Below are 15,362 nucleotides of genomic sequence, written 5' to 3'. Positions count from 1 at the left end.
TGGCCTACCCAGGACAACGCTGGGCTGATTGTGTCCCTATGGGACTCAATCACAGCCTGGATTCAGAACAGGGACTGTAGTGACACCTCGAACTGAGATGCTGCGCCACTCAGGAGCCCCATGGAACAATAATGGAAAGTTACAATGACCAACTGTAAAACATAAGTATTTTTTCCACCCAATACATTTTTATTGTTAAAATATTTAAAAACACATGGGACAGAACAGACGATAACAAGCAATACTGCCACAAAATAAATTACCAACTCATTGCTGTAAATAGCCTTACAAGCTAATAGCATCTTTCACAGCTGTCCACTTGAATTGTGTAAGGATAGTCATTAAGCAAATGTCTATGATCATCGTCCACCATTCTGACAACTGTAAAACATGTACACAATGCTGCAAATAGGACAGAATTCAATTCCAGATATAGAACAAAAGTAGGTTGTGCAGCATTTCCCAAACTCGGTCCTCGGAACCGCAAGGGGTGCACGTTTGTCTAACACTACACATCTGATTCAAATTATCAAAGGTTGATGATTAGTTGAAATCAGCTGTGTAGTGCTAGGGCAAAAAAAAAAACTTGCACCCCTCAGGGGAAACCCTGAGTTAGTGTGAAACAACCTTGAACAATACAAAAGATATCCCCAACAGGACCTATCCACCAAGATAAATAAGAACCTTAGACTGAAGCCATTTTGACACAAATATTAGAAAATTGTGACAACGAAGAGGGTTAGAATACAAGTGTACAATTGTGATTTCAGATATCAATTCTGACTGATTCCTGACCATGAAGTAATTAAAAGATTCCACAAGTGTTTTGCCCCATCACCTGCTTTTCAGTGCATTGTGAACCAGTGTGTGAGCAATGAGTCAAATGTTCAGTGGGTACTGGACAATGCCAACAGCTGAATTGGAGGTCGCAGGAAAAATGTAAAGATGAGACTCCTCTCCATCTTATTTTCACACCATACGACTCCATTTCTCTTGGTCCCCTTCTGCCATCTCACATACATCATCTTCAAGCACAATCAACCTAAAATATTTTCACCAATATGTTCATCATCCACTCAAACTTGCACTCACTTTCCCACTGACTCATCCAAGCTAACCACACTTTAATCTTCAAGAAAATTCACCCTAAAACACATTTTCACTTTCATAAATTGTCTATGCATGCACACACTCATGTCATCTCACCATTCATTCTCACTATCCTCTCATTCGGGCACGCTGCTACACTGTGTGATCATGAGAGCCAGGGGCACCTCCCTGTCCCCAGTGCCCAGTAGAGGAAACATCCTCTCAGAGAACTCAGGCACGCTGAAGCTGTACACCTCCGAGCCAGTCTTGACATTGTAGAAGGTCACCTGACCCTCCTCACAGTCCAGGTAGATACCCACTCTGCGGAGGCGCACCGATGTCTTAACCTTGGTGAGGGCCGGAATAGTGAGGGCGCGCAGGTGGGTGCCCCCCCACCAGAGGGCGTAGTAACCACTATTAGGGCTCATGTCAAACAGCCCTTTCCTCTGGGCTGACTCCCGCACCACGCCCACCTTCCAGTCTTTATTCTCACCCACATTCACCTGAGATGAAGAGACAGAAAGAGAAAGAGAAATTGATACCGACAAAAGTTGAGTGGGGACGAGCATGCAAGGTTGAATCCTGCAAAACATACATTTTTCTAACATCAAACGCCAAAATAGATTAATAATAATAAAACTTTAGCCACTATTTTGTAATTTCTTCCACCCTCCAATTTCTATGAGATACCCCAACCCTTGACCCCTGCTCTCTCACCTCCCAGTAGTGTCGCCCCGAGTTGAAGCCCTCTTTGGCCAGCACGCAAGACCAGACGTCGAAGCGTTGGGTGCTGTTCCTGTAGAACTGCAGTTTCTCTCCTCTCTTTACCTGCTTCCTGTCGTCAGAGAGGATGAGGAAGGGGTACGCCGTCACTGGGTTTAGCGTCACATCCTCTGAATGAGAAGGAACACAAAAAGGTCAAGGCTCTGGTGTGAATGCCACAGCCGAATAATGTTAGGAATCAAAAAGAAAGTGAGATGGTGTCTTCTGTAAAACAGACTATTTGGAGAGCTTTATTGGAAAACAGTCAATCACTACACCCAGTAATACAGTAAAAGCAATGGTAGAGAAGACCAGGACAGGTTGGTATTTAGAATTAAGAACAACTCACCTAAATAAGACTGTATCTTCTTCAGCCCTGTACGAAAAAGTAATTACGGTGAGTCTCTTTTCCAATACATAGAAACTACTATTGGTTTGATTAGTTAAAGCCGTCGTTTTTTTTTTTAATATCAATAGCAAATCATTTCTGGGTAACAATTAAGTACCTTACTGTCGTGTTTCATAAAAAAAATGGACAAAATTAGCATAAAAACCTAATCAGGGAAGAATTTTGCTAGGACTGTCTGGGAGTGATCTGAGTGGGGAGGGGAAAACTAGCTGTTATTGGCAGAGAAGTTTGGAACTCTTTGTTATTGTTTATTAATCCATTTACTGCCTGGTGTAATCACCAGGCAAGGCAAAACTCCCACCCATGCAAACAGGTTGATTAGAAGGTCCTGTGTCGATTAATTCCAACCAGAAACTATCAGGAAATAACACTAACTAGGTTTCCATCCAATTAGCGACAGATATATTATATGCAAGTATTCTAGAATCCCCTTTTTTTTTTTATAATGCATTTCCCACCAGTGTGCTTTCACCAAACTCACTTTGTGGATAAAAATCAGTGGGTACTTTTTCCCCCGTTTAAGTTTTCAGGTACCGAATGTCGTGGAATAATCAGAATTTGTTGGTAACATATGTTTTATATTCATCATATGTTTGTAAGTTACTTCTCATCAAGAATGTTATTTTTGTGGCGGGGTTGCAGTTATCTGTTCTATGTCAAGACTAAGTTGCATGGGCCGCAGAGAGGGGAGAGGTCAAAGTGTCATCATGTGTAAACATATCTTTTGCTCCACTGTGTGTGCATCAGTCACTCCCTACTTTTCCCATCGGGGAAAAGAAGGATGGCAGTGTCTGGAATCATTCTCATGCTCCCTTTTATCTTAACCTATAGCCTCATTCTCCTCTCCGTGAGTTTGTCCAGGATTGGTTGTATCTAAATGACAATTTGATATATGCCTGTTGATATGGAGGATTGGTTTATGGTTCAGGGGTTTGAGTTCTGGGGTTTGAGTAAGGAGACAAAGCTGAATGATTTATTATGTCTATGCTGTCTGACTATGTGTGTTCTTTGCTATTAAAGGATCTCAGTTGCATTGTAAGGGGGCTCTCAGAGAATTCACTGAGAGACACTGAATTACCTGAGAGTCACATGATTGTGATAGAGCTCATATAATTAAAGATGGACTTTGATAACTAACTCCGACTTGTGTGTGTGTGTGGTTTGCTCCCATGATTTGGTAAATAGAGGAAATTTCCACGCCACGAACAAAAATTTTATGTTCAATGTATTTCCAACTGTTGCATTAAATAGCAAATGTGCCTACTCTGGTCTTGGCACGCGTGCTCTAGCCAACAGCTCACAGATACTGTGCGGGTAGGCTACTCAACATGATGACATTATTATGGATAAAAAGGGAGAGTATCTGTATGCCAGACAGCAGTCAAGCATCACGTCACCAGAATAAGACACTCAATATTTATTGGAAAGGAAATGTCAAAATCACAGGGTACTGAAAGTGCACAGTGAAGTTCATAACTTCTTTCACCTGTAGCCCAATAAATTGCATGGCTTCTCCAAGACATAGCAAGAGGACCACACGCCATATCATCAAGTGACTCCACGTTTACTTCAATATGATGGTTGTCAATATTTCTGCATTTCTTGCCTAAATAATTTTACTGACACTAAAAAAATCCAACCATGTCGAACTAAAATTCTGTTAGCATTTTACAAATTGTCCCGTTTCCAGCATTTTTCATACTGTACGACTTTACTTGCATAAAACTATGGCTAGTGAGCAACATTTTTTACACTTTTACAACTTTGACTGCACTGGGCCTTTAAACTATTGGTGAACCATTGTGAAGGTGGGGGAAGATGTTCTATTAGATGTGCGTGTTAAAAAAAATAGCACACATCGTCAAAATATATGAAGTGAAAAAAACGACAGAATCTATCTAGGCCTACATCAAATGAGTTATTTTAAAACTTCTTTAGAAGAGGCATTGGGAATCACCAAGCACCAATCTTCTTAAAAATTGTATTTTAAGTAAGTAAACTAGGTTTTTAAGCTTTTTCCTTTACAACAAACTCCTGACCTTTGTCTAACATTTCCTTTAAGCCAAAACAAAGCCTCTGCAAAATATCCCATCTCATTACCCAATACTTCAATCACATGGGTCCGAGACATTAATCCAAAAGGAAATCTTTGGAGTGAAGAGCTCAAAAAGTGCAGACAGACATACCTGATCCAGATTTGATCTTTTTTAGATCTGAGGGGAGAAGAAACATGAAGACATATTGTTTAATGGAAGTATGTGTGAGTACAGAATTAATGCAGCCATTTGCATCTCAATATCAAATCATTTTTGGGTAACAATTAAGTACTGTACCTTGTTTTCATTTAAAATGCTATTTCTCAAGAAATAATTTAGCTAGGACTGTCAGAGTGGTCCAAGACGGACCTAATTGGAGGAGCTTAATGGTAGAGATGTCCCTTTAAAACTTGCTATTATTGGCAGAGAGTAGGACAAAATCTGGTTTCAGGAGGCCTTTTCAAAACAGCTCTTACACAAAGTGCTTTATCATAGATTTAAAAATGTCACAGTATAATTCCAATCAGTGTGAAAATACAGTGCCTTCGTAAAGTTCAGACCCCTTGACATTTTCCACATTGTATTAGCCTTATTCTAAAAATATATTAACAAAAACAATTCCTCAGCAATCTACACACAATACTCCATAATGACCAAGTGAAAAAAGGTTTTAGAAATGTGCAAATGTATGCATGTACATTAGTATTCAGACCTATTGCTACGAAACTTAGGAATTGAGCTCAGGTGCATTCTGTTTCCATTGATCATCCTTGAGATTTTTCTATAACTTTATTGGAGTCCACCTTACATAAATTCAATTGATTGGACAGGATTTGGAAAGGCACACACCTGTCTATATAAGGTCCCACAGTTGACAGTACATGTCAGAGCAAAAACCAAGCCATGGGGTCGAAGGAATTGTCCGTAGAGCTCCGAGACAGGATTGTGTCGAGGCACAGATCTGAGGCAGGGTACATAAAAATGTCTGCAGCATCGAAGGTCCCCAAGAACACAGGGGCCTCCATCATTCTTAAATTGAAGATGTTTGGAACCTCTAAGAGGGTTCCTAGTGCTGGCCACCTGGCCAAACTGAGCGATCAGGGGAGCAGGACCGTGGTCAGAGAGGTGACCAAGAATCTAATGGTCACTGACAGAACTCCAGTGTTTCTCTGGACATCTGAGAACCTTCCAGAAGGACAACCATTTCTGCAGTTCTCCACCAATCAGGTATTTATGGTGGAGTGGCCAGACAGAAGTCACTCCTCAGTCAAAGGCACATGACAGCCCACTTGGAGTTTGCCAAAAAGCACCCAAAGACTCTCAGACCATGAGAAACAAGATTCTCTGGTCTGATGAAACCAAGTTTGAACTCTTTGGCTTGAATGCGAAGCGTCATATCTGGAGGAAACCTGGCACCATCCCTACGGTCAAGCATGGTGGTGGCAGCATCATGCTGTGGGGATGTGTTTTTCAGCTGGGAGACTAGTCAGGATTGAGGGAAAGATGAACGGAGCAAAGTACAGAGAGATCTTTGATGAAAACCTGCTCCAGAGCGCTCAGGATCTCAGACTGGTGCGAAGGTTCACCTTCCAACAGGACAACGACCCTAAGCACACAGCCATAACAATGCAGGAGTGGCTTCGGGATAAGTCTCAGAATGTCCTTGAGTGGCCCAGCCAGAGCCCAGACTTGAACCAGATCGAACAACTCTGAAGAAACCTGAAAATATCTGTGCAGCGACGCTTCCCAGCCAACCTGACAGCGCTTGAGGAAGAATGGGAGAAACTCCAAATACAGGTGTGCCAAGCTTGTAGTATTTACACCCAAGGAGACTCGAGGCTGTAATCTCTGCTTAAAAGTACTGAATAAAGGATCTGAATACTTATGTACAAGTGATTTATTTAAATAAATAAAATAAATATATATAATACATTTGCAACAATGTAACAGTTTGGAAAAAGTCAAGGGGTCTAAATACTTTTTTTAGTGAAGACATCAAAACTATTAAATAACATTTCTTTCCTCTGGAGGCCACCAAACTATATATGCATGGAATGATCTTCTCACATTTGAGATATTGCCTCACATGCTGGTGACAAGCAGGAACTACTATTCTGAAACCAATTGAAAATCACTCTACAAACACTAAAGATTTCTGATAACAAACCAAACAGTTACCACCGTTATCATATACAAGCATAATTGATTTAGCCTGGATAGCTTTAAGCAGTATGTAGATGCAGATTCTTGATGACCAGGCTTGCACATTCACATGTTGCATTATTGTAACATTGATGATTAATGTGCATTGTCCCCTGTAAATAAATATTGTTGAGAGAATGCCATGATTGTGCAAAGCTGTCATCAAGGCAAAGGATGGCTACTTTGAGGAATCTCAAATATAAAATATATTTAGATTTGTTTTACAACTTTGGTTACTACATGATTTTCATAGTTTTGATGTAGAAAATGGTAATAAAATAAATAAATACAATTGAATGAGGAGGTGTTTCCAAACTTTTGACTGGTACTAAAATATATATATACACGAGACGCAATTTAAAATTGACCCACCTCGTAGAGACCACTGACTCTTAGTGGTCCGTAGTGTCTGTATACTCATCATACTGTCGCTCTCCCGTAGGGAAGTAACTGAAACAAACAGATAGGTTGGTCCACAACATACAGTGCATTATACTTTCAGGCCAAGTGTGATAATAGTTACGCAGGTTGTGTTTCCTCATGTGTTCCTCCTGGTATTTTTACAACCCACTTTTGTGAATGACTCATTCTTTACCTGACCGATGGATGACAGAAGGAATGAGTTCTATTGGCATGAGGTATTTGAGAAGGAATGGTATTTTGACTGCTTACAGACTAGACCGACTACTTTCAGAATACCTTTCTCCATATCTTCAACTCGGTCATTTATGAGAAACTTCACCCGAAAACCACAGTAAGGGAACAACTGATGATTTCTTTACAAAATAATCATGTTGTAGGGATTTTTGGTAATGATATGATGAACGTTATGGAAATGATGCAAATAATCTACCCCTCCCCCAGAAAGACAAAAATGTCTAAAACGAAATTACCATTATGAATATTTGATGTCCATTTTGAAAAGGATAATGAGGATAATAAATAATGATGATATGACTATGGTGATTAGGAGATTGGTTAAAACAATGAAAGTGATGATGGTGCTACTCACGGGAGCTTCGGGATTGCACCTCCCCCATGCGGATCTCATCCATACTCTTCTTCAATTCCCCTAGAGCCACCTTCACCTCCCCCAGAGAGAAATGCAGTGACACCTCTGCCTCGGCATCCAACTCCTGGGTGTCAGAGTCTGCCTGTATGGGGGCACTCGCCTCCTCAAAACTCTGAAAGTGGGTTGACAGCAGGCATTGACAGATATGTTTAATTGAAAGACTTACAGTTCAGAGTTGAACATCAGTGGAATGGACGTGGAGTGGACTCTGGTAATATCTCTGATAGCTTGCAAGTAGAGGCCATTGGAATGTACACGTGGGACACCAGCTGCATGTCCCATTGCCCTCAAAGTGCGAACCCCACCCAACTGTTACATCAGATAAGCTAAATGAAGTACATCCACAAATGATAAAAGGTGCCTCAGCTAAAACACATTCCCTCCGTACCTGGAGGAAGCCAATGTGGTCCTCAGACGTGGCCTGGGCTTCCAGTCTGGATCGCCGCACCTTCAGCTGGCCAAGCTCCGCCTCCAAACGGGTCACTAGCCCCTCCCCCCGTGTTTCCACTGACGCCCGCTTCTCCTCCATCCCGCCCACCAGCTCTTCACGGATCCTGTCCACCGAGCGACTCAGCTCCCCCAGCAACTGCTCCACCTCCGACATCTCACCCCGTGCATAGTTCTAGAAAAAACAGAAGGATTAAGTTGCTCTTCGACACTGATTTAAGGTCAGTTTCTTTCTCTCCAGTTATGGTCATTATTGTGATCGCAGGTCACACAACTGAAAAATGTGTGGTTCATCAAGCCTAAAACGTGTGTTTTAAAAAATTGTAATAGTTTCTGTAATGTATCATAACAGGGGTATGGCAAACATCATTTGGGTGGACTAAACAGACTGTCTAGACCTGCTAATAGCTACTGGTTGACTAAACAAACTGTCTTGACCTGCTAATAGCCACTGCAGTGGGAGTAATGGTTGTTGGTACGGTCACCTAACACTAGACAGAATGGTAGCGTGCTCTGATGAATATGAAGCCTGACACGTTAAGCGGTTTAGTGAAGGGGTCAAATACATCTAACACAATATTGATACACTGTCGGGGCCTGTGAATCAGCTGCCTACCCTGACGGTCTCCAGTCGGCTCTTGAGCGCATTCAGACGGAAGTGCTTCCCCTCAATCCGGTTCTGAATCTCCAGTTCCGTCTTTCCAATGAGTTTCTGTGTGACAGACAAAGGACAGTAAAGAGATGGAGTATGAGAGACAAAGAGACCAATTATGTGAATGCAGTGTCATTGAGAGTAGATTTGGCATCATGCCAGTTCATTACTTGTCCTAACTAGACAATGCTGCTGTCCTGTTTCTGCTTAAAACAGGCTCTTAGGGAACACATTCAAGTCAAATGTGCTTTGAAGTGCCAAAAAAATACCCTAGAAAATATATTTTTTAGATGCAAATAGAAAAGCATTGCCTTTGAAATAGCCATATACATTTCAGACAACATAATGAAATACATTAATTCAAAAAAATCACGCATGTTATTTAATTTGCCTTGAGCCAAACCCATTATCCACAAGATTAGACCTAAATCATGTAAAATTGCTCATGTTTTTAGTCAGATGCCCAACCCATAGAGAAATGAGGATTCTAGTGTCCTAAACCCATTTTTAGCGCCATTGAGGACTTTAACCATAGCGTACCACAGTACGAGTCATAATACCCATAAAACCTAGCAGTCAAACAGGGAAATGGTTCCAATAGTTTCTCCACAATTAATTATTCCTATAGGGGATTTTCAAAACACTTTAAATAAGGGCTGTGTTTTGTGTTGGCTTACCCTGGCATGACTTTTTGATAACCGTGTGAATCTCTCTAGGACAAGGTGACTTTTATCAATATATTCACCACTGTGGGGATCTATTTTGAAGTAATCAACTGGATGAGACTTCCTATAGGTTAAGGAAGGATCACATTATTTCATCCTTGTCATCAGGAGGGATCAGCCAATGAATTATACTCATGAGCAAACATTCCATAACTGCAGGTGGCAGTAAATCAAACCTTAGCTTTATACCTGTTGATAACACATTCCAGGCCACAGTGTGCACCCTTCCAGTTTGTTTGCTCATAGAAGTAGCAGTAGAGAATCGAGATCTTCAAAATAGAGATGGCCTCCAATGGAGCGGCCCATTTTCTCAGAAACATTTATGCAATCAGCTGTTTCTTTGTTTTCTGCTCAGAGCCAAAAAGAGGATCATATGTTATATTTAATTACTTAAAATACAGTGCAACCGGCAGCTGTCAAATTGTGACGCAGTCATTGAATGGTAATGGGTTAGTAAATTTTAAAAGTTCCACAGTTCCCAGTCACTTTTTTACCCTCTTGGTTCAGGATTTTACCGTTATCTGAAAGCGAACCAGATAAATAGCCAGTCACCATTTCTATGCAGGTTGTTTACATTAGAAATGTGGATGCAACTTAGACAAGAACATAAACAACTCCCATCTCAGATAATCTTTAGAGTAAAATCTGCATTGCACAAGGGATTTTAGTGGCTTGTTTACATAGGGGTTATCTATCTATGTCATCTGCATTGCAAGAAGCTGAGAGTCCCCTTATGACCTACAAACTCGTAGCCAATACTCAGTCTTTCAAAGGTTCAACATACAAGTTGTAATATAAAAAATAGTAACCTAAATAAAATATCTGACACTACCCTCTCTTCATTGGCCATTGTCTGTTAGGGCACACCAACCACAGAACAAGAATGAAATGATTTTTCTTTAAAAGGCACACATCCAACCCCAGGAAACACATCACACCCTTAAGTAGCCTTCAGACCATAGCCTTGGCACAAAAGCATCTTTGAGCTGCTTGGGCCATTGAGGTTCTGAAGGGGTATGTGCTCCAAGCTCCTGATGTGAAAGCTGCTTTGCCTTCTCACCTGTTTGTTGACTCGCTCTGTCTGCACGGACACGGTGCGGTGTGTGCGGTGCTCCTCCAGCACACAGATGGCACAGATACAGATCTGGTCCGTGCGGCAGTACACCTCCAGAAGCCGGTGGTGCAGTGGGCAGGTGCGGCCGCGAAGCGCTTCCCGGGGCTCCAGGAGCTGGTGGTTGGCATAGAAGGGCGTGTTCAGGTGAGGCTGCACATGGGCCTCGCAGTAGGATGCCGTGCAGGTCAAACACGAGCTGATCGCCACTTGTTTCTTCCCTGTACACACATCACATTTGATCATCTCCTCCAGGAACGGGTTGCTGTTGGCTATGGCTCCCGGTGTATTCACGTCCGACATGTGCGGCTTTCCTGTGCCGTAGTGAGCTTCTTTGTATTTCTCAGCGATATGGGCGAAGACTCTGTTGATGTTGAGCTGAGGCCGCTCGGGGAACTGGTGCTTGCAGAGCGGGCAGGTGCAGGTGGTGCTGGAGGCCCAGTAGCCTCCGATACAACCCTGGCAAAAGTTATGTCCGCAGGGCGTCGACACTGGGTCGTTGAACAGGTCTAAGCAGATGGAGCAGGTCAGCTCCTGCTCCGAAAACATCTCCAGGACCCCCGCCTCAGCCATCATTTTCTCCTACCAGAAGCCCTACGGGTGAGACAACATACTAGGTCACACAAAAACATTTCTACTAGTCCCAAAGGTCAACACATATGTCACAAATATTGAACTAGACCTATACAGGTTCGATAAACCAGATTGACATGTTGTAGAGGCTGATGACTCATGCAACTATAACTAAGCAATCATAGTCACCGGGCTAGATGGGCCTTGTGGTTGTAGCCCTAATTGTATTGAAGGAAGTTGAAGACATTTGCCATCACCAGTTCAATAACCAACACAGAGCACAACAACTGGCCTACTAATTCTACTGCTGGTCAATGTTAACCGACAAGTACTTAGGCTAGGAATTTAGAATTTGGCCTTCCGTCTGAGGACTACCCAAGCTGTTGTGTGTGTGTGTGTGGTGGTGACCCAAGTTAACATCCCTCAGGTCACTTCTCAATCAACAGCATATTATCTTGCAGAGAAGAGGTTAGGAAAAATCTCACCAACAGAAACCGCTTTGAAAATCACAACTAGATCGTTTTAGAATGGGTCAAGGCCTATTATCCCTCACAAGGCAAACAAATGATGGTCACAAAATTACAAGGGCTGATAAACAATTAATAGTAAGGGTTGCATCACAAATAGTTATAGTAATTCCTACGCAACATTTATCAAGCATTTTGACTATGCATTCTAAAAGATAACTAAACTTGACTAGGTGTATATTTTTGAATAAACTGAACACACCTTAACCGATACCAGAGTAGTATTTTTTTTGCTTGTTTTCAGACTTGTTTGTTGTCGATTGGAGATAAGATGAGGTGTGTCTGACAGTGTACAAACTATCACTGGTATGCACAGGTGCATTGTGGGCCACCTCCACCGGGATTGGCCTAACACCTGTTTACGATCAGTGCTGATTCACTCTAAGTGGCTGGCTACCTTTGCTCACTCCATTTAAACGTGATTCTCATTTGCGGTACGTTCCGAGAAACACAAATCCCTCTACGTTCATACCACATAAAAAAAATTATTTCACAAATGCAGAATACACACTCACTGTACACTGTTTTTACACAGTTGCAGCAGACAGTGTTTTTCAGTGACAACATGTTTGTGGCGTCCATCTTCCATTTACACACGTGTTTAGAGATGCAGATGGCTAAATTAGCACAGGTAGTCCACTCTGTTTTCAGTAAGCAATCGCTGTAATGGAAATATGGCTGTGTGCGAACCCTAACCCTAAACACAATGAACGTATCTTTCATATTAGCAAGAAATACTTTTTGTTTTTTAAAGGTACATTTACCACACACCATTTAGCTTTTTTTTTATAGTATTTCTTGCTAATATGAAATATATGTTTACAAAACCGAACCTCAAGCAATGCGTGTAAACTTTTTGAGCAAGCACCTGGGCTCTTAACAAAAATCAAACGGTCAGAAGATACTATCGTCAATAGGCGCTACAGCAGTTACTGTCTGAATGTGGTTGTCTTTGCCATGCCTATATTTTTTTCCATGGGTGTTAAGAAGGAACTGTACACCATGAACTCATGCAAGTCACATACCACAGCAAGGAGTTTATTGGCTCCCGAAACAAACAACGTGGGAAATGCGATGATGCAGAAGTCTGTGTCTGTTTTTTCAGAACGTTCTTTATTTGAGTCTATTGATATTTCTGGTCCTGCAGCATTCCATGACATTTTCAAAAGACTATCTCCCACTCCTATGCTGTGTGTGTGTGTGATTTCTCAACTGAATTCCTACAGTGCACCTGAAAGCACAACAATAGACTGTTCTACCCCACATAGGCGTAATGGGAGCACGGAAATGCAAGAGAGGTTGAAATAATTATTCTGCCATGATACTGACTGACAGACAAACATCATCCATGTAATTTAAACTGATGTGTGAGCTCATGGCTTTTATCCAACCATGTTTTAAGAATCGAATAGTCACTGAAGAATAGTCTCTGATTTCAGTACTTCCATTGTCATTTGAGCACAGGTCTCTGACCACAGGTTCATTTTCAGACAGACAGGCTGGCATTGGATTTCCAACATTGCCATAGTATCATTCTCCGCTTAGAGGCAGGGGACTCCATACTTCTGATGCTTTCCAACCCAATGTAACATGCAATCTGTCAGGTTCCTCATTACGTTTTTTGTAGTTTGTCCCAAAAAAAAGACTCCCTTCTCCAACCATTAATCTACCTGTGTGGCGTGCAAGTGATTTTCCTCTCGGTAACCCTAGAAATGATCAGGACACTGTGATGTCACAGGGCTTCACATCTGAGACAATGGAAAATAACATATCTCTGTATAAGACTATAGTCAGTTTTGTTGCGTGTGGCTTAGATTGTCTCAGACATGAGTGAATGTGGATGTCATACCATACATGCTTAAAGACAACAATGGCCTCTTTTTGATGCAGTAAATCACTCTTTCAACCCTAAGACCTTTCAAATGAAGTGATCCGTGAATCCAACAAATAAGTTATATAACCTCAAAAACATGTGGGCATGCTTTCAAGTTTCCCTGCCAGTCAGGTAAACAATATCCCAGGTCTTATCTACTCCAATCTACTACTAACAACTGCAGGCTGTCAAAAGGCCGATTCTTGTGTCCCATTCATGCGGCCACTCTCAGTTTGGCCCAAAGCCAATGGCTGTCCAAAGCCCAGGTTTAATTTACTGTATCCAGTCGCACCGATGTTACCATCCAAAATGACAAGACACATGCATTGTGGTACTAGATTTTATACTTTACACGATTGGCGCTAGCTTGTCAAACCTGTTCACCAACAAGTTACGAAGAGGGTCATATGTAACCAAGTCTATGTAAATGGCTGTGAAGAATGGAAAATAAAATACAGTCAATGGTTGTCCTGTACTGAGGTCTACCTGGAAACTTATGTAACTAAACCATTGTCAACCAAGGAACAATGGTATCTGCCAAACTGGGATGTTCACTGTTACATGTTCTGATGATAATGCTACTATTGAGTTTTGTGTTTCATTTTGAAACGTATCTGACCCACATCAACAGTCAACAGGCAGAATATTGGTTGGAATGAAAACATAATAGTATTTACAGTACTGTAACTGTACAACAATCAATATTGCTACACAAAAAAAACATTGTATGAGCAATTGGTGTAATTGTAATACAGTACATAGGCATATTTCACATACAAATAATATTTGTAAAAAATTGCTATCGGCTACTCGTGATCCTGTTACAAAAATTGTTGACACACAAACTTACCGTATATCTTTCTTCTGCAATGGAGTTGAAAGAATGAAATAAGTTTGTGACTGTCCTACAAAGCTGCTGTCACCACTGCCAAAGAAGGTACTTCCAGCTAGTCAGGTATATGTGTGATTGTGTGTGGGTGTGTGTTGTGACGGTTGACAACAGCTTGCACAGTAGTCAGGTGAGTTAGTGAAACAACTACCGTGCCCTCAAAGTATTCACACCCCTTGATGTTTTCCACATTTTGTTGTGACGGCCTGAATTTAAAATGTATTACATTTAGATTTTGTGTCACTGATCTTAACACAATACCCCATAATGTCAAAGTAGAATTATGTTTTTACAAATGAATAAAAATGGAAAGGTGAAATGTCAAGAGTCAATAAGTATTAAACTCCTTTGTTATGGCAAGCCTAAATAACTTCAGAAGTAAACATTTGCTGAACTAGTCAGATAAATTGCATGGACTAACTGGGTGAAATAATGGTGTTTACCACCATCTCTGTACCTCACACATACAATTTATCTGTAAGGTCTCTCAGTCGAGCAGGGAGGTTTTCCAATGGTTTGCAAAGAAGATGGGTAAAAAAATGTATAAAAAAATAAGAAAAAAATATAGAATTTTCCTTTGAACACGGTGAAGTTATTAATTACACTTTGGATGCGGTATCAATACACCCAGTCACAACAAAGATAAAGGTGTCCTTCCTAACTCAGTTGAGGAAGAGGAAGGAAGTATTTGTACCATGAGGCCAATGGTGATTTAAAGCAGTTACAGAGTTAAATGGCTGTAATAGGAGAAAACTGGAGGATGGATCAACAACATTGTGGTTACTCCACAATACTAACCTAAATGACAGAGTGAAAAGAAGGAAGCCTGTACAGAATACAAATATTCCAAAACATGTATTCTGTTTTCAATAAGGCACTAAAGTGATACTGTAAAATAATGTGGCAAAGAAATTAACTTTATGTCCTGAATACCAAGTGTTATGTTTGGGGCAAATCCAACACAATACATCACTGAGTCACTCTCTTCATATTTT

At 41.2% G+C, this 15,362-nt stretch overlaps 1 protein-coding gene across 2 annotated transcripts; it reads right to left on the bottom strand.

Annotated features, from left to right (window-relative positions):
* Positions 1–166: 166 nt before the first annotated feature.
* On the bottom strand, positions 167–14,458 carry LOC118384465 (E3 ubiquitin/ISG15 ligase TRIM25-like). 2 transcript variants are annotated; one of them, XM_035771026.2, is made up of 10 exons: positions 14,329–14,458; positions 10,455–11,099; positions 8,634–8,729; positions 7,959–8,192; positions 7,511–7,682; positions 6,871–6,948; positions 4,447–4,473; positions 2,201–2,227; positions 1,807–1,982; positions 167–1,592 (listed from the first exon to the last, which is right to left on the bottom strand). In XM_035771026.2, the coding sequence occupies exons 2-10, from the start codon at positions 11,079–11,081 to the stop codon at positions 1,227–1,229; spliced, it is 1,803 nt and encodes a 600-aa protein (XP_035626919.1). In that variant the 5' UTR covers positions 11,082–11,099; positions 14,329–14,458; the 3' UTR covers positions 167–1,226. The 2 variants fall into 2 exon arrangements, with proteins under 2 accessions (XP_035626919.1, XP_035626918.1); XM_035771025.2 differs by lacking the exon at positions 14,329–14,458 and adding an exon at positions 11,808–11,973.
* Positions 14,459–15,362: the final 904 nt, after the last annotated feature.

This window comes from Oncorhynchus keta, chromosome 5 (genome assembly GCF_023373465.1).
Source record: "Oncorhynchus keta strain PuntledgeMale-10-30-2019 chromosome 5, Oket_V2, whole genome shotgun sequence".
In the NCBI taxonomy this organism is placed as follows: domain Eukaryota; kingdom Metazoa; phylum Chordata; class Actinopteri; order Salmoniformes; family Salmonidae; genus Oncorhynchus; species Oncorhynchus keta.
This window is presented reverse-complemented; position numbering and strand designations above follow the sequence as displayed.

Bases quoted from the DNA above. Each gene is read 5' to 3' on its own strand.
- LOC118384465 (XM_035771026.2), bottom strand. From the start codon at position 11,081: ATGATGGCTGAGGCGGGGGTCCTGGAGATGTTTTCGGAGCAGGAGCTG. The intron at 7,683-7,958 runs GTACGGAGGGAA...ACCCACTTTCAG, and splicing joins ACCACATTGGCTTCCTCCAG to AGTTTTGAGGAGGCGAGTGC. The intron at 6,949-7,510 runs GTGAGTAGCACC...TGTTTGTTTCAG, and splicing joins GGTGCAATCCCGAAGCTCCC to TTACTTCCCTACGGGAGAGC.